General features: G+C 39.7%; 2 protein-coding genes across 10 annotated transcripts in view; one reads left to right on the top strand and one right to left on the bottom strand.

The window, feature by feature from the left end:
• GDAP2 (ganglioside induced differentiation associated protein 2) overlaps positions 1-4,750 on the bottom strand; it is a 71,469-nt gene extending 66,719 nt beyond the window's left edge. Inside the window, exon 1 of one of the 6 annotated variants that reach the window (XM_070607667.1) lies at positions 4,549-4,750. The gene's annotated coding sequence lies outside the window, so the exon portion shown is untranslated. Of the gene's footprint in view, positions 1-4,328; positions 4,495-4,548 lie in introns of those variants that run through there. The other 5 variants (XM_070607668.1, XM_070607670.1, XM_070607669.1 and 2 more) reach the window with 5 other exon arrangements.
• WDR3 (WD repeat domain 3) overlaps positions 4,740-23,133 on the top strand; it is a 29,336-nt gene continuing 10,942 nt past the window's right edge. The window contains exons 1-13 of one of the 4 annotated variants that reach the window (XM_008526623.2): positions 4,740-5,124; positions 7,033-7,234; positions 8,228-8,437; positions 11,086-11,204; positions 12,780-12,858; positions 13,710-13,805; positions 14,711-14,824; positions 15,171-15,272; positions 15,708-15,805; positions 16,746-16,853; positions 17,439-17,669; positions 20,105-20,198; positions 22,128-22,229. In XM_008526623.2, the coding sequence (XP_008524845.1) occupies positions 7,064-7,234; positions 8,228-8,437; positions 11,086-11,204; positions 12,780-12,858; positions 13,710-13,805; positions 14,711-14,824; positions 15,171-15,272; positions 15,708-15,805; positions 16,746-16,853; positions 17,439-17,669; positions 20,105-20,198; positions 22,128-22,229 (1,524 nt within the window). In that variant the 5' untranslated portion in view covers positions 4,740-5,124; positions 7,033-7,063. Of the gene's footprint in view, positions 5,878-7,032; positions 7,235-8,227; positions 8,438-11,085; positions 11,205-12,779; positions 12,859-13,709; positions 13,806-14,710; positions 14,825-15,170; positions 15,273-15,707; positions 15,806-16,745; positions 16,854-17,438; positions 17,670-20,104; positions 20,199-22,127; positions 22,230-23,133 lie in introns of all 4 variants that reach the window. The other 3 variants (XM_008526624.2, XM_070607665.1, XM_070607666.1) reach the window with 3 other exon arrangements.

The raw sequence follows: 23,133 nt of genomic DNA, 5'->3' as shown, positions 1-23,133 counted from the left end.
CAAAGGTTCAATTACCAACTCAAGGTAACAACTAGTGAGTGGCAGCCTGACATCCAAATCGAAGACCAGTTGGCACTAAAACTGATGCCAATTCTGTTATATCATATCACATTGCCTCCCTTCTTTTCTTGATGCTCTAAGAAAGATCACCATTCAAATTACAGTCACCCACCACATAACGACATCTCGGCCAACAACAGAGAGCATATATGACAGTGGTCACACAAGATTAGCACCATATAAGCTAAGTGTGTAGTAGGTTATACCATCTGCGTTTGTGTAGGTACACTCTATGATATTCACATAACGATGAAATCGCCTAACAATGCATTTCTCAGAACGTATGCTCGTCGTTAAGCGATCCACGACTGTACCGTAACGTTCCTCCAGCTCAAAATCTATCTTCATTCACTCTTTCCAACTTCCAACTGATTTTAGGGTGTATTCCACACTTTTAAGCCTGCCAAATCACCTTCATTTAAGATTTTACTCCACTTGACTAGATCACCTCTAAGAGAATGTAATAACATCAATTCTCCCTTCACAACATCTTGATCTCTCCTTCCCCTCAGTCTTCCTAGTCTCAAAAAATTTTCCTACTTCATTTCTCCTTCAGAACATCAACTAAACTCCTCTCCTCATCACTTCACTTTTTAAGAGTAATCTGTTTTGTAGTTCTACTTCCTTTTCTTCCATTTACTCAACTTCCTGCAGTTTTGCTTCCATCTCTCTAACAACGCTAAGACTGTTCTTTCAAGGTCAACAGTAACTCCCCAAATGTCAAATTCCAGAGCTAATCAAATTTTAGTGATTGATTATTCCCTTCCTGAAACTCTGCGATCTTCTTTGACAGTACAGATTAGTGGTTCTCCTACATCTCCAGTCACACCTTGTCAGTATAGTTGGATGGATCTTCTTTCCAGATCTTAAAAGTTACTGTGACCCACAAGATATTGGGTGTTAAATGGGTAATAAATAATCCCTGTTATTGTAGGGCAAAGTTTAATGACATTATACAGAAAGTGCTATGGCGTTTAACAAACAATGAACTCTTTTTCAGCTCCATCTCTAATCAGAAATGGATTTTTCTCACCAAAAAGAAATTTAAATCTCCCCCTCCCCCAACACACACACTTTGGCAATAAAGCAAATGGAGCAGCAAAGCCATGCTAGGCAGGAAAACCCGACCCCTGATCCTTAAGGAACAGTGGTTCTTAACATTCTTGGGGTCACAGACCCCTTTAAGAATCACACGAAGTTAAAGAACTTTTCACCACCCAAAATGCGAGTATATGAGCTCATACAAGCACAGATTCGCAAATAAATTTGAAACGGTTCCCCAATTCAGGTTAAAAATCCCCGTGATAGAAAGAATGCAAACACAGTGCTCAGGTGAGGGAGGGAGGAGGGGAAGGCTACAGTACTCTAAGGCTATAGCCAGAATTTTGGATAACATTAAAGAAGAGCAAGACTTTCCACTGAAAATCAATTGATCAGTTCTGTACTTTGAACAGGTTCATAAGCAAACACTAAACCTTAGTGGAAAAAAAAGTCCTGAAGCAAGACATTTATGTCCCAGGATCAAAAAGGCCACAGGAGACAAACAGATGATTCTAGGATGGATCAGATCTATTCCTTAGCCCTACTAGGGTGATCTTCATTACCTTCCTGGACAAGGACCTAAACACAAAGAGAACTGTGCATCCTTGATAATTCAAACATATGGTCAGTATAAATGGTTCTCATTACACTCCAGTTTGGTTTTTTCCTCAAATCTTGATATCTTTTAGATTAATCCTCAGTTTTTTAAAAACAAATCTTGTCATCTTTTACTTTAAGAAGTCCTCTAAATAGTCCTTTATATGAACCATTGGATTGGTCAGAGAGATTAGATTTTTACTGTTTAAGACTGCGCAGAACCAGGCAGAACACCTCGCATCACTGTCTCAAAATATCGTGATTTTTGTCTGGATAAAAAGAAAATGGTATCATTTAAAAGAGAAAAACAAGAACTGCAAATATGGTTACTTGTTCTTCAAAATGTTCACATTGATAAGACAGGCCTGCATAAAAGTACACAGAATTGGTCCATGCTCTTGACCTCCACTAATTACCAGTTCTATTTCACTGTTTTTGTATAAATTACAGGCTTACCATTCCTTATGTCTTTGTATATCACCATCTAAAACTTCAGGGTACATTAGATACTGTACATAAACCCCCACCCCAAAACAAAATCTATTATATTTAAGAATCATTCTATGCAAATGGAAAGAATGACATTCTTTTTAAAGTTACTTAGATGGAAAAATAAATATGTCAACAATAAACACAGTATAACAAAAATACTTCGGAGCCATGTCAATGGCCCAGGTCAAATTTAACGCCATCATTCAAAAACACCCAAAGCACATGCTTTGAGTGAGTTAGTAACACCTTCCTGTTAAAAGAACTTTACTATGTTTCAATTTTAAGTACTAATACATTGAGCAATTTGAAACTTAAATAAGAAATCAGGGTTATACTCTTGAAGCAGTGTATTGGGAATTTTATAAGATGCATTATCTAAACACTCAATCACAGTTGCTCTTACATCAACTTTTATTAAAAATTATTTTTTCCATTTGTGGTTGTCCCATCCCATAATATTTAATAATGTTAAGAAAAAATTTTTTTAAAAAGGTAAAATCATGACTCATTCAAATATAAAAATGAACATGTGTTTAAGATTTTAACTCACAAGGAAAGCAGGTAGATAGTAAATAAAGCGAATCCCCAAATTGGACACATTAGTAGATCAGGAATATTGAAAGGAATGTACAAGGAGGCAAAACTTCCAATGAACCTCAAAGGAGACAGAATTTCCATGTCTATAGACAAACATTACTTGTTGCTGACATTAGGTATCTACAGTTTACACAGCTGTAAAATAGCTTTCTTAGAAGTAGAAAATCCAAGGGGTGTCATCTAGATGGCATGTAGACTATGAAGTTTTCTACTGAAGCACACATTTTTCCCTATAATAATACAATGCACATCACCTATAGGAGATATTAACCATACACAGCCACTTAAATGCTCCCTTCCCCATCAAACTTATTGAAATAATAGTCTGTTGCCACAATTTCCTTCCTTCTCATTCATCCAACCTGCAGTAACCTTGTTTCAAAACACCTATACTGCTACATCTATTTACAGTCGCAACATATCCGTTCTCTACTATTGTAATTTTCTTGAATATGGAAGACTAGCTGAATATGTGAAAAACTCAAGAAACGTCTGAAGAAAATCAGATAATGTAGATAAAAGTCTAATTTCTAGCCTGGCTACAGATATCTTGTTCAATAAGCGAAGGCAGAGGCTTATTTCTTTTGTATAGCTATCTGTTAGCTTTAATTTTCCACAGCTACAGACATCAGAACTCATTTCTGAACACTTCTATGAAGTGTGAGAATAAAAGCAGACAGAACTGCAAGAGAGCACAGACAAAATCATTCTTTGCCAAGGAAAGGAAGAGAGTTTTACAAACTGAGGACTATAACCCAGGAGTTGTAGCCTTTGCAAGGGAAGAAAGCACTACAGAGAAAAAGGATTCTCAGCACAGTTACATAGCATTTCCAAACAAAGAGACACACATCAAGCCTGACAGGGGTACATTCTTTCAAGGGTTCAAGGAGATATTTTGTTACAGATTAGGACATACACAGAGGGTCAACATGACCCTGGTGTCATGGGATGGGAGACTTATCTTCAAAGACTACTAGGGTCACAAGAAGGGAGGCATCAATTCTTATCTTCAAAGAATGCATTCTTTACTTTAGGGTAATGATTAAAGCAGATGTACAAGGTATGTCTGACAGGCCCTAAGTCAGGCTTCTGTGGTTCAAATAAAATTTAGGCCAAATCAAGTTTAAACCAGAATGGCTTCCCCATACACCTCAATATATAAAATTGTCGTATATGAAGAGAAAAGCTAATTCCCACCTGGTGACAGAGCACCTAAGCCTCAATTACCAAGCAAAGAGCAGTCAGCTCTGGTCACTTCCCCCTCAAGCGGCCACTGAGCAGAAACACAAAGCCACACCAATGTCACTCCAGGGACTGCGGAGATCCAGACAACTCAGCATCCTGGGCTCACCGTCTCCCCAGCCCTGACTCCAGCTGCTCTCTGTTCGTGGAATGCCCAGACCACACGGGCGGCAACACAGACTCGACTCCGGGGGCTGTGACCGGCCGCGCTCCCGGCCGCCCCATTTCACCCGGGCCCGAGGGCGCGCGCCTCCTCAGGGGCTACAGCACCACTGCCCCTCGTGCCTGGGTCTGCCTACCCTCTCTCCTCTCGACGGTAAGTCGTCCCCGGCAGCGCCTCGGGCGAGAGGAACGCAACCAACAGCTCGGGAAGAAGCGGCAGGCTCATTCTTCCAGAGAGCGGACAGACTAACCCTCTCGCCTCGCACTCCCAGCCCAGGCCGAGTCCCGTGCGCCTCCGGCCGCGCCCCCGGCCCGCTCCGCCCCGCCTTCCCTCCCAGCCTCCGTCCCGCCTCTCACAGCACACCAGCGGTCCCATCCGGGCGGCGGGCGGGGCGGGTTAAGTTCCTCGTAGAAAGCGGCCGCGCGGCATGCCCGGACAGCCCTTGCCAGGAGCTCGGCGGGTAAGACGAATCAAAGTCCCAGGAGGCTGGAGGGACCAGCTGCAGGAGCTCTCGGCGGCGAAACTCCGGCTTCCGCTCCCCGCCGGCCCTCGCCAATCAGAACCCGGCTCTTACGTCATTTCCTCCTGGAAGGCAAAGGGAACGTCGGGCGGAAGAGAGCCCTGGAGCGGACCCGGAAGGGGTGGGTCCCGTGGGCGGGCCCAATCGGCCCGGAGCCTCGTGGAGGTCGGGATAAGTACTGTGGGTGCTCGGTGGCCGAAGGGCTTTGCTCTGCTATTCGGGTTTGGCTGGTCCTGGCTGATGAGGCGGGGGGATTGGGGACCGGTCTCTAGGGTGAGGGGGAACCTGGGCGACTGCGAGCGTCCCACTGCCGTGCACGGGCTCGCCTGAGGATCTCCGGCAGCGTGGTTCGTGTGCGGAACCCTCGTCATCCTCTCCTGACTGAAGAGTCGGTTTTAGGGACATCCGACAGGTCTGTTACTACCGCTCAGCACTTCTCTGCATCATAGAAGCAAATGCTTTGGGGGCTGTGGGTTAGGAAGCAGGGATGATTGGGGCGCGGAGGAAGATTAGATCGTGAGCTTTCTCCAAAAGGCGTCGAGATCTGTGCAAGTGAGACACAAGCGACTAGTGCCAAGTTTTATGGAAGATAGTTTCAGTATTGAGGCAATGGAAAAGGCTGAGAGCATTGGACTAGCCCGGAAGGAAGTGGGCCTCAGAGGATAACGCTGGTTGGAACAGGTAGATGGAGAATGCATGTTATTCTAGGTGCGAGAAACAATATGAAGAAGGCAAAGTGGCAGGACGAGGAAGGAAATCAACTAGCCCGACAAGAGAGCGGATTATGCGAGAAATAAAGAAGGATAGAGAAGTTGAGTTCTTGGAAACTGCAAATAATTTAGCCCTTTCAAGGGCATTGGAGTAGGGACAGTGCATTTGAAAAGAGTAGTCAGGTAGTGTTATAACTTGTAAATGAAAAGAATGAAAAATAATTAAGCGGAGGTGCTAGGTAGAAAACTAACTCTATAACTAGTATTAGTGTGTGTAGATAGGACTGAAAATAGAGCTGTGGGTGTCCCTGGGCCTAGGCATGCTATATGAAGTCTCTAAGGAAACTACTATGGAAGGAGTTGATAGAAGGCCAAAGACTGTCATGAGGAACAACTACAGCAAAGGGGCTGGAGGAATAAGATGAATTGAGGAAGAATTGATCAGATGACCTAGGGTAAGAACATTATCACCATGTTAATATTATCTTTCCGTTATTTTTAACTGGCTTTACGTTGGTTCCTATGAGAAGAAAAATGAAGCCAGTAAGTGATTATTAAAAGAAAATATTAGCAGAGGGTTGGCGTTGAATATTTTTCTGTTAAAGTAGACTAAAACAGCAGATTGTAATCAGAAAGATCCTGTAGAGTTAAAGCAAACAATCCAACAACAAAAAAACAGCTCCAAAAAAGGGCTGTACCTCCTGTTTAGTATTGTTGTATTTTTTAAGTTGTATGGGTCTTTGGGGGCATATTTTTCACTCTTCCATATCAAGAGCAGACAGGCTTGACTTGTTATCTCCTTCAACTGTTGTCTCTTTTGTGCATAACCGGTGTTTTCAGTGAATTTGATTTAGTGCAGGAACTGCGGCATCTTTCAAAAATAAGGTGCCAAGTTGCTGTACCATTTTTCTGTGCCAAGGGGAGGTGGCTGCCCTGATTTGGAAATCAAGGACAGACCTGCATGTACTAGAACAGTAGTTCTCAAAAGCAAGGAACCACAGCAGCAGCAGCATCACTTAGGAACTTGTTAGAAATGAGAAATCTTGGGCCTCCCCCCAGACCTACTGAATCACACAGAAATAGGCTCTGGGGAGGTAAGGTGGAGGTGGTTCCCAGCAGTTTCTCTTCAGAAGCCCTGAGGTGATTTGGATACATACTAGAGTTTGAGAACAGCTGTGCTAGAAGGTAAGTGCTGTGAGGTCAAGGATTTTGTTTTACTCAACATTATATCTCTAGTGTCTCGAACAGTGCCTGTCTAATTGGTAGGTTTACAATAAATGTTCGTTGATAAGTATTGTCAGTCTCAGGGTAAAAACTCTGTTGTGGTCAAGTGGACAGAAGCAAGTAGTTTAGCAAGTAGTTTAACTCACAGGTGGACATGACAATGTGACCAGTTTGAAACTTGAGGAATGAGAGATTGCATGTTGAGTCGACAGTGAATAAAAAATAAAGATGTCCACGTATTTTATGTCAGTAATTTATTCAGTGTAAAGAAAGGTTAGGAAGCCCCAAGTTACATGCCTTTAACTACATGATAAACAGTCGGTATTTGCTAGCCTAGCAGAACCAAGGTACCCAAAGAACTGAGTTTTCTCTGTTTGCATGTGCAGCTGCCTTACTTCTGGTATCAGACATTACAACATGGGGCTCACCAAGCAGTACCTACGCTATGTTGCCAGTGCAGTCTTTGGCCTTATTGGCAGCCAAAAAGGTAATATTGTCTTTGTGACACTTCGTGGTGAAAAAGGACGCTATGTGGCAGTACCAGCCTGTGAACATGTTTTCATCTGGGACTTAAGGAAAGGAGAGAAGGTAAGCCAGAAGTCATCCAGGTTGATATTGATTTATGGATATTTGAGGATGGAGAGGCAGAAGTGGGAGTGCTCTGATTTATCACACACAAATTTTTTTATGTGTGTTCCCCTAGGAGAGAAATCTTTTTCCTTTGGGTCTAAATAGCCAAGTAGCAAGTTCTCTTGTATCCTTCTACACTAAATTATGAAAACCACAACCAAGTAGGAGCTTACCTCTTAAGTATCTATTTGTAGTGATATTTACAGGAAATTGGTAATCATTATTCCTGGTATGTTTGTTTTTCTCTACTTTACCAGTTCTCTATTTTTCAAGTTCTTCTATTTGCCCTCACAACAAGTTATAGAATATTAGGTATTTAAAAGGACTATTACTCTTCTCTGTTGACTGAATCTTTTTCTTACTTGTACAGGTGAGGCCGGAGGGTTGTTAAACTAAGCTTTGATACTTTGTATGACTCTGAATTCCCTTAGCCTACCACTTTTGCCGAACCCAAAACAAGCATTTTCTTCTTGTCCACTCACTATGTGACCCCGCCCCCCCAAGAGATTAATACTTTGATACTTGCTGCTACCTGGGTCCCTTGGGGATAAACCACTGTAGCATTGTGGTGCCATGAGGTTAGTTTCCTACAAGATGGGGTTCAGTTAAAGCAAGGATGTGTTTATAACTCTTTATGAAAAGTCATTTGTTGTTGACATGGGATAAGGACTTAGTAATTTTTTCTATTGCCTGGGAAAGTTTTGCATGTATTATGCTAATGTGGAGCTTTGGAGAAAATAATTTTACATTTTCTTGACTGTTTCATTGCCCAGTACAAATAATAATTCCTATATTAAAGAATTGGAGATGGGTTGCAGAATTTTATAACTGTTCCTAAGAGTGATTTAGAATTATTGCTGCTCTTAATTTTACTGTACTTTATTATTCCTACACTTTTCCCTGATGACATACTTAACTCCTCTACACTGTTTTTGATTCTTATGATTTCAGATCCTCATCCTTCAGGGGCTTAAACAAGAAGTCACTTGCTTGTGCCCCTCCCCAGATGGGCTGCACTTAGCTGTTGGTTATGAAGATGGGTCTATCCGAATCTTTAGTCTCCTGAGTGGGGAAGGAAATGTGACCTTCAGTGGACACAAAGCAGCCATCACTTCCTTGAAGTATGATCAGCTAGGAGGCAGGCTGGCATCTGGGTCCAAGGTGAGACCTTGAGTCAGATGCCCAGACTTTGATCCTAGTAAAGGGATATAAGTCTTATGCTGAAGCAGGTTGTTCACAAAAATTGTTTGAGTGAAACTGTGGGCATTTGGTGTACAAAATAGTATAGATGGTAGAAATAAATGAGAACGATGGGTATGAATTGGGAGGTTCCTTTTGTTTCTTGTCATATTGTTTGATAAAAGCCTATTAAGTATAGGAATAAGGTAAGGATGCCCATGACAACTGTTATATAACATCACTGTGGAAGTGCTACCCAAAGCAGTACACAAGGAAGAAAAAAAGGTTCAAAATGATAATTCTTTGCCATTGAGTTTGGTAAAATCGGTAGCTTTGCAGTATCTCTAAGTCATCAGTTAGAAAATATAATGTAAAAAATTCCATTTGCAATGGTATGTCAAGTAATAGACAGAAAAATACTGTGAAACTTTACTGAAGTATGTAGCAGAAGACTTGAATAAATAGAGACACAAACCATGTTCTTCAATGAGAAGACAAAGTGTTGAAAAGATGCTAGTGTTTCCTAATTAATTTATATAGTTAAAACGATTTAAATAAATATCCCAAAGGTTTTTTATTGTTGTTGTTTTAGAATGTGACCAAATGACTTAAAAGCATGTATGGAAAAACAAATGAATCAGAAACACCTGAATTTTGGGGAAGAAGAATCATAAAAAAGCCTTTCAGATTTTTTTTTCAGGGTTAGATTGTTTTTTAGGAGGTTTCAGATGCTTAAATGCATTATGAAGTCATACTGTAAAATGTGTTATATTCATCTGGTATCAATACAAAATAGTCAGATTATAGCAGCTAAACAGGAATCTCAGAAAGAAATTCACTTTCATATTCCTAATGACCCCATTTTAAGATGACATTTCTGATGAGTAGAAAAATGATTGAATAGTTATAAAATGATACTGAAGACAATTGGCTAACTGTGTGGGGGAAAATCTTAAGTTAAAGCTTTACCTTATGCCATATACCAAAATGAGTCAGGTTAAAGACTTAACTATTAAAGAGTGATATTTTAAGTAAACTAGAAGATATATAAGTAAATATTTATCTGCTATGAGGATAGGAAAAGACTTCAAGCATATCAGCAAAGAGAGAAATTATAAAGGAAAAGATCAGTAGATTTGAATACTTAAATTTAAAATGTTTGTACATTAGAAAAAAACATAGGGGCTGGCCCTGTGGCTGAGTGGTTAAAGTTCTGTGCACTCCACTTTTGCAGTCCAGGTTTGTGGGTTCAGATCCTGGGCATGGACCTACTCCTCTCTTTGGCCATGCTGTGGAGGCATGCCACATACAAAAAACAGAGGAAGATTGGCACAGATATTAGCTAAGGGCTAATCATCCTCAAGCGAAAAAAGAGGAAGATTGGCAATGGATGTTAGCTCAGGGCAAATCTTCCTCACACACAAAAAATACATATATGTACAGGAAAGTTGTTAAGAGAGTAAATCCTAAGAGTTCTCATCACAAAGAGAAAATTTTTTTTTTCTTTCTTCTTCTTTCTTTTCTTTCTATTTTATCCATATGAGAAGATGGATGTTAGTTGAACCCATTGTGATCATTTCACAATATATGTCAGTCAAGCCATCATGCTGTACAGCTTAAACTTATGCACTGATGTGTGTCAATTATTTTTCAATAAAACTGAGAAAAAAAAGGTAAAGGACAATGGAAAAGAGAAAGTATTTAATATTTTCAACTTAAAAAAAATCCTTAAAAAGGAAGGATTAATATCATTCATCTCTTAATAACTTACAATCAAGTAAAAAATAAGACCCAAAGAAAGATGAAAGACATGACTTGGCATTCAAAAAACCAATTGGTACAAATGACCAATAATCACCATAGAGCATGTACAGAATTTCTCATTGGTATTCAGAAATGCAAATCAAATAAATACTGAGACAGCATTTTTAACTTGTGAAATTGGCAGTAGTTTTTGAGAAACTGACAATATCCAGAGTCGAGGCGAAAGAAAACTGGCTTTGTCATCCATATCCCTGGTGGACCTATAGATTGGTGCAGTCTTTCCAGAGGTTGCCTTGATGGTGTGCGTTGCAAACTGTAAAATAGAAATACCTTTTGACCCAAGAATTTCACTTTTTAGTATTTATTCTGATGAGAGATATGCACAAAGATTTAGTACAAGAATGTTCATTCCTACATATTTATAATAGCAGAAAATGGGAAACTACCTAAATAGCAAAAATAGAAAACTTTTAAAGTAAGTTATGGTATATCCTTAGGATTGATTATTACATTACCATTAAAAATGAAAACAGTCTGGAAGGATTTGGAAAAATGAAAATCTATTAAATGAAAAAAAGGGGGAGGATTATAAAATGATATGCATGGCATGATCTTAGTTTTCTAATAGGAAATTAACCTGGATATATACATGAAGACTGGAACAATATAAAACAAACTATCTGTGGTGATTATATCTGGGTGGTGGAATTATCTGGCATTTATTTCCCCTGTAGTTTTCCATATGCTTTCCAAAGTTTCTATGAGGACCATACATTACCTTTGTAATAAAAATATTGCATCCCATTGTTTGTCAAGTTAGGCCTCATGTGGTAAAGAAATTCTTCTGTATTATTTGATCCCTTTAGGACACAGATGTTATTGTATGGGATGTGATCAATGAAAGTGGCCTCTACCGTTTAAAGGGGCACAAGGATGCCATCACACAAGCATTGTTTCTACGAGGAAAGAATCTACTAGTTACTAGGTAAAGAAATCACAGTTTCGTTTCCAGTTCTTTTCTAGGTGAATTCATTGGAGGGGGTTTCAGAGAGGGAATTTGCTTCATTCCCTACTCATTTCTCAGCTCTGTAACTCAAGCTCATATGTTAGTTTCCTCTTCTGCTCTCTGCTTTCTCCCTGCTTCCTTCCCCTCCCAAGTAGTTGCATAGAAGCTATCCAAAGTTATTTAATTCCATTTTCTGATTTGTCATTATTTTCCGCTGATATCAGCTTTTCCATCTTCCTTAACCTTTTGGTGTGCCTTTTGTAGAAAGAGCTGTCTACTTTCTGAATCCCTGAAAAGTGAGGAAAGCAGAATATGGAGCAGCGGGCAAGTGTGAATACCAAGTGTTTGATTTAGCCTGCCCTTTGCGAAGAGACGTACTCCATATTTAGGCCTTCTGAACATCTGTTAGGTTGAACCATTTGAAATTTATATTTGTTGGAGGTCAAAAATGATAGGTCAAATTTCATATAGTTCAACCTAATGTAATAGTTATCATTCCTAAGGAATGGCCACCCAGGAAAGTTTGGGATCTAAGATTTGCCAGGCAGTAATTAAAAGAACCATAGTAATGAGTCAGAAGAAGTTGTGAAGGAGCACTGACTGCTGTAACAGTGATGAATTTATTCCTGTGGGACAGCATATGGGGACATTAGTATGTCTTGTTCGGATAACACAGGTTCCATGAGAGAACAAATGTGCAATTTTACTAGAATGTGCACATTATAGCCTAGAGAATATAAAGGAAAGGAATTAACACCATGACATGGGATTATATAGGAAAGACTTCGTAAATCTGGTTTTTGGTTTGTTTTTTTCCAGTCTGGTCATGAAAGAGGATTATAGTAGGTTAATATTAATGAAGAAGCCAGGAAGAGGCATTTGATGCAGGAAGAGTAGAGCCCATTGGCAGGGAGATTGACAGCCAGTTAATGGGGGGTTTTGAGAATGGTGCTGAACAGCCTGATTTTGATTCTGTAGAGAAGCTTGAGGTAGTGTAACTTTAGAAAATTCAGATTATCTGATAGTAGTGTATTGTATGTGATGAGGAAACAGGAATGGACAAAGAGTCCAGAAGAGAAGCTATTAAAATAATTCAGCCAGTAGGACTTAAATTCAGTTTTGTGTGCAGAAATGCATTGGAAGGAATCAAGGCTTAGATACTTCACGGAGGAGGCATTTTCAGGACATAGAGACTAACTGGACATAAGAGACAAGGGAGGAAGAGAGGTCCAAGATGTTTCTGTGTTAGACAGGTGAAAAAATGTTGATGCTGTGATGATAGAAATGATGGGCAACAGATCAAGTTCTGTGTTCTTTAGCACTCTGAATTCAAAGTTATTTTTGTGCTTACAGGTGAAACATTTTATTTTCTACCTGAGAATAGGCACATGGAGAGTTAGGATTCTTTACTTTTTAAAGGAAAGGTCAGGTAGAATAGTAGCATTAGACATTGTTGCTGTATATTGTCTTTTTAAGGCAACAAATGAGTCCTTGATCGCCCTGTTAGTTTAGTTATTCTTCCTCATAAGATTTTTTCCCTATTTCTTCTTTTAGTGGGAAAGATACCATGGTGAAATGGTGGGACCTGGATACCCAGCACTGCTTCAAAACAATGGTTGGCCACCGAACTGAGGTACCTGTGGAGTAAGGGGCTCAGGGAAAGAATGGCGAGGCAAAAAGGAAAAGGTGGTTTTCTTCCCTGGCCCTTTCATGGCTCTTTGTTTTTCCTGCTCTCAGTATTCATTGTGTGCTGTCTTGAGAGACAGACAGGTTGGTGTGGTGGAAGTAGTGTCAGCCAGAGCAGGTACAGCTTGGCCTTGGATAAGTTTTTAATCCATGAATATGAGTTCCACTGTTTTTAAATAATGTGTCCACCTTGACAATTCTAGGGAGGTTTAATGATACTGTGTGTACAGTGCTTGGCCCAGTGACACGGAAACAGCAGATTGTAGCCACTACAATAGTTACCTGAACAAAGCTCCATCTGGAATATTTGACATCTTTGCATCCTCCTCCGTGCTTTGTTCATACCAGGCTTTCAAAAGCATATACCTGGACTTAATGAGGAGGAAAAGCAAATTAGATTCTCTGTTGATTTGAAACGGTACTGTTATTTTCATTATTTAGTTATTGGATTGAGGCTGAAAATTATGCAGTAGACATTAATGGAGCACCTTTTGTTTGCAAGCACTGCTGAAAGCAAAGAAGTATCCATTCGAGTGGATTCTAGTTAGGATTTATGCTGAACAGCCATTATCTCAATTTAAAGATAGGAAATTATAGATAAACTTATAGTCATACATAAACAACAGTTCTATCATGGGCCATTTTTTCTTTCTAAAAGTGAGTGTATTTTGAAAAGGTTGCTAGACTTTGCAAATGCCAGAGATTTCACTACAGTATACTTAGACTTTTGGGATGTTATGTCATACATTGTGGGGTCTCTTAAAAATCATACTATTTGGCTCTTTTTATTCTCTATAGGTGTGGGGGTTGGTTCTGGTGTCAGAAGAAAAGCGACTCGTCACTGGGACTTCCGACAGTGAGCTGAGGGCTTGGGACATAGCCTATCTGGAAGAGGTAGTTACTGTTTTCTCATCATGGGCTGTGTCATGTCTCAGCAGTTTCATGGGCTCACTGAGTTTAGAATTGGATGTAATTATTGAGTGATTCACATAGTACTAGAAGGAATTCTATCACCTTGATAACCTGCAACTTCTAAACAGATATTTTGTTTGTTATATACTCCATTGTCCTCGTTTATTTGAGCTTGGAAGAAGGATTGCAGAAGGCCCACAGCTTCTAGTAATGCTAGTCTTTCAGTTTAGCCTGATATTCCTGGACCTTGGGTGTCCATGAATGGACAAATCTGTCACTCTTTCCCCTCAAACAAAAATCTATGTAAAATTTGTGTGTGTTTATACATATGTGTATTCTGAGAAGATTTATAAGTTTTTCTCAGATCCTCAAAGATTTTGTGTGAAAAAAGGGTTATGGACCTTAGGTTTAGCTAGAGTGAGGTATGTGGTGGTGTGTCCAGTAGCCACTTTGATGAGTTCGACATTAGTAGGCGAGGATTTATCTTTTCTTTCTTTAAGGAGAAAATGTAATCTCTTGGAATGCCTTTACAATTCTTAATGCCGGTTTGAATCTCTCCCTCTAGAATATGGTAGATCCAACACCTGAGAAGGTTTTAAAGTCAGTGATGAGTTTGTCGTCATTTTTAACCTTGTTACTAAGCAGTGGTCCTTACACAATAGAGTGTTATTGGAGACAGAATAGTGAATAATGTTTTGCTCACATTTGATGTAGTCAAATATGTTAATATGTTCTGGTAAATGTCCTACCATTGAAGAGGGTTAGTCAGAGAGATCACTAAATGGAAAATATTAGTGGCCATAAGGACAGGTTTCTAAGTCATTAGGGTTAAGCGTCACCTCCTGGAACATTCTTTCAGCTTTTCTTTTCCTGTTTTTATAAAACAGATCGAAGACCCAGAGGAACCAGAGCCCAAGAAAATCAAAGGGCCTTCCTCTGGAATACAGGACACACATGAAACAGAGGATGGTGCCCTTGAGACGAGTGAAGCTCCTGAGGATGTAATTTATTTTTGTTTCTTCTCTTCAATTGAGTTGAGCAGTGGGAAAAGTGAGAATTGCAGACTTTTAAATTTGCAATTCTCATCATCATTTTAGGGACTATCTTGAGGAAAATTAGCCCTGAGCTAACGTCTGTGCTAGTCCTCCTCCGCTTTATATGTGGGTTGCGGCTGACGACTGGTGTAGGTCCCCACCTGGTATCTGAACCCACAAACCCGGGCCACCGAAACAGAGAGCACAAAACTTAACCACTGTGTCATAGGGCCGGCTCTCTGGAGCCATATCTTTTGAGAGGTTTGGCAGAACTTACATTTAACCTTCATCTTCTCTGTTGCTTCTTCTGTAGCGCATCCTTACATGCAGGAAAGCTGGTTCCATAATGCGGGAAGGAAGGGACAGAGTTGTGAACCTTGCAGTCGACAGGACGGGCAGGATTCTTGCTTGCCATGTGAGTATCTGGCTTAGGAGAGAATAACAGATTGGGCTGTTTCTTTGAGAGACTCAGTGTAGAGATGAATTTTTCTTTGGTCATGTTAAGAATTTGTTATATGGTGCTGTGAGGATTTATAATCCCTTGCTATTAGCATAACAACAATAATGATTACTATTATTGTTCTTATTATTAGCAGCCCTTTATTAAATGCTTGCTTTTCTAAGCAATTTAAAAGCGTTAACTTCTTATTCAGTCTTCAGAGGAACACTGTGAATAGGAAGTGGTATCCCCACTTTACAGATGAGACAACAATCCCAGAGAGATTAAGTTGTCCAGCGTAATCCAACTAGTAAGGCAAGAAGGGGAAATGTTATTATTTAGTTCTTTCTGAGAAAAAGCTAAATTACAAATTGCCTATCCTGGACTCACATCAACCGTTTGCCTTTCTAGGGAACTGATTCTGTGCTAGAAGTGTTTTGTATCCTTTCCGGAGAAGAAATTCAGAAGAAAAAGGATAAGAAGATGAAGAAAGCTAGAAAGAAAGCCAAGTGTGTTTTCTTAATATTTACTACTAATAAAGTATGCTGGGTGGACCGCATACTAACAGAAAAGCGATGGCTTCTTTGAGGAAATATTTGCTTTGTTAACAATTGCTGTTAAGACCTTGAGAAAATTTTGTAGGGTGCCAGTAGTCCAAGTTTTAAACTTCTACTCTTTCGCGTAGCTTCATAACTAGCGTGTTCTTAAGTCTTGAAATCAGAGCCACACAGAACTAGAAAGTCTACAAATTTTTAAAAATAGCCTCTAAATGATTTAATTCTCAGAGGCTAGCACTGTGTTTTTAATGACAACAAACTATACAGAAGGAAGCTGGGTTGCATAATGTTGACTTTTGGGACTCTGAGAAGAAAGACTGGTTGGGCAGTTATATAATTGAAGTTTGGAGGCAATATAACCTTGAAATAGGTCATTATAACCATAGAAATAGGTTCCTCAGTGGTTGAAATTGATCAAGTCTCAAGGAAATAAAAAGTTATCTGACTTGGCAAATCTTTTGCGACCTTTGGTTTATTTGACATGGCTGGATTGATAAGTGCAGGTTAATGGATTTTCTAAAAAGACCTGAAGTTAGATAAGTCTACCAGAAACATTTCAATGGAATAGTTTGAATTATAGAGACTTGTCCCAGGAAATTTTGTCTGCTGTTGTATTCAGAATCCATTTATTGAGGGTACTTATTAAATGAAATACTTTATATTTATGGCACATTAGTTCACAAAGTATTCTTACATTGTTCAATTCTCGTGGTAATCTTGTGTGGTTAAGTGACTCTCCCAGGATCACACAGGTTCTGGCCAGAACTTGACTCAAGTAACAGCAAAGCGGCTTCTTTGTTAGAAAGGTGATAGTATGACTTGACTCAAGTAACAGCAAAGTGGCTTCTTTGTTAGAAAGGTGATAGTATGATAGTCTTTTTTTGTCCTCTAGATTAAGTTCTTGCAAAGGGGAGGAGGAAGACCTTGAAGTCAGTGTTGAAATGACTCTGCAAGATGAAATCCAACGGGTGACTAATATCAAAACTTCTGCCAAAATTAAGTGAGTAAAAATGTAGTATCTGAAGTATTTGAAAGAAGTATCTTAAGTATTGTAGCAATAGTAAGCTACATAGTTGTATTGGCTTTTTCATGCTATTTATAAGCAATCTATACCAATTAAATATTTGGAGACAGTGATTGTGGGACACCTGTGTCACACTTGGCTCCTACTGCCCTCACCATGGGCCCACTTATTCATCATCTCATTATTTGTTTTATTATAATAACCTTTTATCCATTTGTTTATTATTCCTACTGCCAATTAAAAAGAAAAATGTATACCCCATTTTCCAAAAGAATAAATTCTTTTGGGTGAGGTCATTTATAAATATAAATAAGGTCATTTATAAAAAATACATACACCAAGACAAGATATATGTCAGATCCAGTATGTGAGCCCAGGTTTCTTTGCCTTAGAAGGCTGTACTTGACTACCATCCGATACTCCAAGCTCTCCTATTTGTAAAATTCTTTATACTTTTTCAAACTTTATGTAGATTGAGGATGTTGCAAAGCCGTTCTAGAAAAAGTTGACCTTGTCAGCTAAGATGGTAGCTAGAACAGTTACGAATATTTTCTCACGCAGATCCTTTGACTTGATTCATTCATCTCAAGGAGAATTGAAGGCTGTCTTCCTGCTGCAAAACAACTTGGTGGAGTTATATTCTCTGAGTCCATCTGCACTGACGACTCAGCCTGTCAGGGCAAGCAGAATTGCCATTGGGGGTCATCGCAGTGATGTGCGGACTTTGTCATTCAGCTCAGACAATATTGCTGTCCTTTCAGCATCAGCTGATTCCATTAAGATATGGAACAGGTTTGTGAAATGATGCTATTTCTAGCTTTATCCAGTAGCATTTCCTTCCCTTTGAATGAGTTTTTAGTACTCTTGATGGTTAGTTATTAGTTTCTTAAGGCCTAAATACGATCCCTTCAAAATGTGTCTTCAGTGCATTTTGACCATAGGCCTGTGGAGGTTAGAGTAGGAAAAGTTGCCTTTTTAAATTTGGTGCAAAAAGCTGCAAGCTTATTCCATGTCTGAAGCTTGTAGCTGTACTTGGCTAGAGAAAAAAACAAACATACTGCATGCTCTTTATATGCAAGTAGGCTTTTAGTGCTGCCCAGTAATTTTTCCATAATGTCTCATTTCTTCTTTCCTAAATGACTGTTTCACCCCTCCTTTTCTATCCTCAAACACCTCCCCCACCTTTAAACTGATGACTTTGCCTGCTAGTTAAGTGGAAAAATGGAATCGTGTAGGAAACGTTCATATATTCCCATTACATCTGCCAATTTAGCTGCATCTACAGCCACATAATCTGTTTTTCCTCCTCCTACTATGTTGGTGCTCCTAACCAAAGTTAATCAAAGCTTGTAAATGATGTTCTTTCTCCTCTCCCCTTCTAGCAATTTTCTTCCCTCTCCTGCATCGTTAATTTTTTCTCTCTATTGGGTCGTTCCCATCAGCATACAGATATGCTGTAATATCTCCCATCTTAAAAGAAAAAATAACCTTTGTTTGTCTTTATATCTTTCTCTAGTTATCTCTCCATCCTCTGATTCCTTTTCTCTATTCTGTCTTCGTCTGTCTCCCATCAGGCTGTTATCCTCCCCACTTTGCCAAAACAGCTCTTGTCATCTCATCAGTGATCTTCATGTTTCTAAATCCAAGGACCTGTAAGCTTCACTTGACACTCTTTCCTTAAATTGATAATCTTCTCCTCTTTGAAACACTTTCTTTGACTTTCATTACTTCCTCTTCCTCTGCTGGCTGTTTTTTCTCAGGCTTTGCTGTATCTTTCTTATCTTTTGACCTCTAGATGTTGGAATACTTCAGGGCAGTCTCCGGCCCTATTCTCTATCTGCACTCACTTTATGTGATTTCTAGTCACATGGCTTTCATATGTCAGTGATGCATAAATCTGTATCTCTAGCCTTAGGCTCTCTCTGGACATCAGACTCATGTATCCAAATCTTTTGTATCACCACTTGGATGTGTACTTAGGCATCTCAAATTTTTATACATCCCAGACCATACTTGTGATCTTCATTTCTCCAACATTCTCTTCACCTGCCGTTCCTACAGATTTCCCCATCTTAGTAAATAATTACTTCCTTCCAGTTGTTCTAGCCCAAATCCCTGTAGCCATTTTCGATCTCTTTCATGTCCCAGGTCCGATTCGTTAGCAAATCCTATCAGCTCTACCTTCAACACTTACCCAGATTTCAGCCACATCTCATCCCTTGAGCTGCCCCCACCCACTGCAAACCACCACCATCTCTCATCCAGCTGGTTGCAACAGTTTCCTGGCTGGTCTTCCTGCTTCCTTACTTGCCCCTCTATAGTCTGTTCTCAACACAGCAGCCTGTCTAATCTTTTTTAAATGGGAGTTATATCACTTCCGCTAGCTCTGTCTCACTCTAAGTAAATGCCGAGGTCCTCACAGAGCTTCTCTGACTGCTCTCCCCTTCTCCTCCGCTGGAGCCACACTGGCCTTTTTGTTATCCCTGAACACAGCAAGAATGTGCTGCGTCGTGGCTGTTGTGCTCCCTGTTCCTTCTGTCTGGAACCGTCTTCCCGGTTTATCTGTAGGCTTTCTCCCTGTCTTCTCATCAGACGACAGTCCTGCTCTCCCCTTCCCACCCTCGCTCCTCATCGCATTCCCTAGCTTTGTGTTTCTCCATAGCGTCTGTATCACCTGATACACTAATATTTATTTGTCTCATTCCTAAAGAATGTTAAGGTTTATGAAGTTTAGGACTTCTGTTTCACTGTTATATTTCCAGCACCTAGAACAGTACCTGGCATTCAGTAAATGTTTATTGAATGAAGTGGGCGTTTGATATATATTTTTTGAATGGGTGAATGTTTATGGTCCAATAAAATGAACGTTACTTGTAGGGATCTATAATGATGTGCTAATTCCACCAGCAATCCTATGGGCTCACTTACTTCTTTGTGATGGCAGGTCAGGCTCTGTTGAGCCCAGCAGATGCTTTTCTCTGTCCTACATTTGTATAATCTCTGTTCCTGAGGATTAGGAGGCCCTTACAAAGAAAATAAATTAGGTACTGTTTGTTATTTTCTCCCTCGACTATGAGTCTGAGCCTAGAGTTATTCATTCAGACTTTGTCCTCACTCATGTTGATCACTCTGTGTGTCTAAATCTGTAGTGAACATGCACGCTGGTGTCTAAAATGGGGAAGCAGGTTCTCTTAACATATGGGCTCTTTGTCCCTTCTTTCTCACAGGTCTACACTGCAGTGTATTCGCACGATGACCTGTGAATACGCACTTTGCTCGTTCTTTGTACCTGGTGATAGGCAGGTGGTCATAGGAACAAAGGTAAACTGAGACTTTTTCTTGGATTTTGGGGGGCTTTTCTACTCAGTATTAAAGCTATTTGAGCAATCTGGTTCCTTTTTTAGCATACTGGAAGTGTATTAGCGCTGGATAATATGAGAGGGTGTTAGTTCATTGCCCTTTTTTTGAGATTTGTTTTTTGTTTTGTTTTTAAAATATCAAACCTTATTGCAAGTTATGAAGAAGAAAATTAAATTAAAATCATGACCCTGAAATTAACATTTTGGTGATCAGCCTTTCGTGCATCTTTTTATGAGCACTTACGTAATTGTGTTTTGAAAAGACCAGTGATAAAATACGTGAGGTACCTAGCATCATGCCTGGCAGATAGAAGCATTCACTGAAGACAGACTGACCAGGTCCTCATTCCCAGCTGCTAATCAGATTGGGAGATAACCATATGGGAATAAGCAGATATGGATTTGGATTCAGATTCTCCCCCTTACAAAATAGATAATTTGGAGCAAGTCACATCACTTCCCTTGGTGTGTTTTCTTGTCTCTAGTGGGATGATGACGCTTGCTTTTTCACAGTGGCTTTCACACCAGGTGGCCCAGGTTTGAATCCCAGCTCTTCCACTCACTAGCTGTGAGACCTCTGGGCAAGTCACTTAACCCTGTAAGCCTTGTTTTTTTCATGTAAAATGATGTAAATAACCTACCTCACAGTAGCAAAGCAGTTAGCACAGAGACTGGCTCACAGCAAATAACTAATAAATAAGAGCTGGTAGCAGAAGTGGCAGTAATGGTAGTAGGAGTAGTGAGAATAAAATGGAATATGGTCCATGGAATGTTTTGAAAAGTGCTTTGTAAGTATTTGTCATTGTTAGCCCCTAAAACAATGCCGTATGTGCATGATTATTTTATTAGAAAATCTGTGTATCACAATGGATATTTTTTGCTTGGCAAAAAGTGTAAAATAAGCTGGAGAGATTTTAGGGTCAGTGCCAGGGAAAAAGATTAAATCTCAGTTAAAAGTTTCCCTCATTTTTCATTCATTCTTTTAACAAATGTCCATCTACTATTTGCTCTTGGAAAGGCATTTTGTGAATTGCTTCGAAGACTACGTATGACTAAAATATGGCCTCTGTGCCAGGCAGTTAATGTACATTATCTCATTTATTCCCCACAATAGCTTAGCAAGGTTGGTGATATAAACTCTATTTTACAGATGAAAAAACAGGCTCATGGGGATGAATTCACCCACAGTCACAGAGTTGGAAAGAGGTGACCCTGGGTCTCAAGTCTTTCATCTTAACCCGCTTCCCACCACATTTGTGGAAGCTCATCATAGAGCAGGCTTTGCTGTTGTGTGTTCCATGCTGGCATGGTGACCACGGCGTACACAGAGCTCTAAAGAGGAGGTGTAGCTGAATCTTTTCTAAGCTATTGCAGTTTGTCTTTTGAAGTTCGTTGCCCTCCCTAACATTGTAAGTAGATTTGTGTTTCTTGCTGTCATTGTATCGTAGGGGAGGAAATCTAAGCTAGATGGAGAAGAGTTGGTTAAGCCAGTTACCATGAAGGGTGGTCTGCTTAGGGTTGATTAAACGTCAAAGATTTTTAGGTTTGCCTTTTGCTATTGAGTTTATTCTGATTTGCCTATGGCCATGATATTTCCCTTTTGAAGTTGGGGAACCAATGAAAGTGACAAGAGTCCTGCACTACAAGGTTATACTGTTCCATAGCTGTCAGCATAGTAACCCCGCCAAGGTTAACTCAGTATGTCAGTAGGGGATTTAACAGCAGTTTTTCAGATAGGAAGTACAGAGCATGGAACGTGGGGTCCATTTCCTAAGCAGTTGGCCACATTGTTGCTGCTTGGTTATGAAATCTTTTCTAACCTGTGTAGGCATGAATCATGGAGGTTGCAGGTGTGCTCATGAGAGCTGTGCTCATTATGTGTCTTCCACAGACAGGAAAGCTGCAGCTTTATGACTTGGCCTCAGGAAATCTGCTGGAGACAATAGATGCACATGATGGAGCTTTGTGGTCCTTGTCTCTCTCTCCAGATCAGGTAACTAAACCAGATGTTAAGATCTGGGCTTCAGTACTCTGGCTGCATTTCCCATTTCTTATATCAAGTTTTATTGCTGCCTAGCAAAGATCTTTCTCAGGATATCTTTAAGGAAAGCTCACTTTTTATGTAATCTTTAATATATAATATTATTAGTATATGATACATATTTTGCATATATGATACATAATTTCATATCATATGAGGCCATATCTTGTGCCTGATAATATAAACAGCTGTCATTATGAAATGAATTCTTGTTCAGCTGCTCTGGATCATCAGCTACATGACATCACATTGCTTACCCTCATAATTTTTTACCAATGGTTTGTGATACCTTTTAAGAGGAAATGCTTACTTGGGCAACACAATGTAGAGGATAGAGTACACTTTTCTGCTCCCTTTTGGTCCGTACATCTATGACTATGTAAATCTAGTGTTTTTTAGCGAATACGTCAGCCCTGTCAAGTCATAGTAGTGTGCTTCCCTTCAGAGGAGTCGCTCTGGAGAATTGTATACTTATGCTAGTAATGGTGCTGTTGCTCAGAACATTTTGAGGTATTTTTTGACAATACCTTAAGAGATTGTGGCCCGTTTGTTTGAATATTGTCAATGGTGGCAAACCTTCATCCATTGAAAACAGATATTATTTTTGGAAAAGACAGAATCTAGAATTTAGTGTGGGCAGTGCTGTTTAGGGTCGAAACAAAACAGCATTTAAAATTTAAGTAGTAATAACATCTTGCCTTTGTAGAGTGTTCTATCTTTTCCGAAGTATTTTCACATCCGTTATATCATTGTTATTTTTACAATGGTTTTATAAACTAGGTAGTCTTTATCACTACAACAAGACTAACGATTGTTGTAAGTTTATTTCCTATGTTATAAATCTCTGAAATGGCAG

The sequence above is a fragment of the Equus przewalskii genome, unplaced genomic scaffold (genome assembly GCF_037783145.1).
Source record: "Equus przewalskii isolate Varuska unplaced genomic scaffold, EquPr2 ChrUn-13, whole genome shotgun sequence".
NCBI classification, from domain to species: domain Eukaryota; kingdom Metazoa; phylum Chordata; class Mammalia; order Perissodactyla; family Equidae; genus Equus; species Equus przewalskii.
Note: the sequence above shows the minus strand (reverse complement) of the source record. Positions and strands in the feature narration are given on the sequence as shown.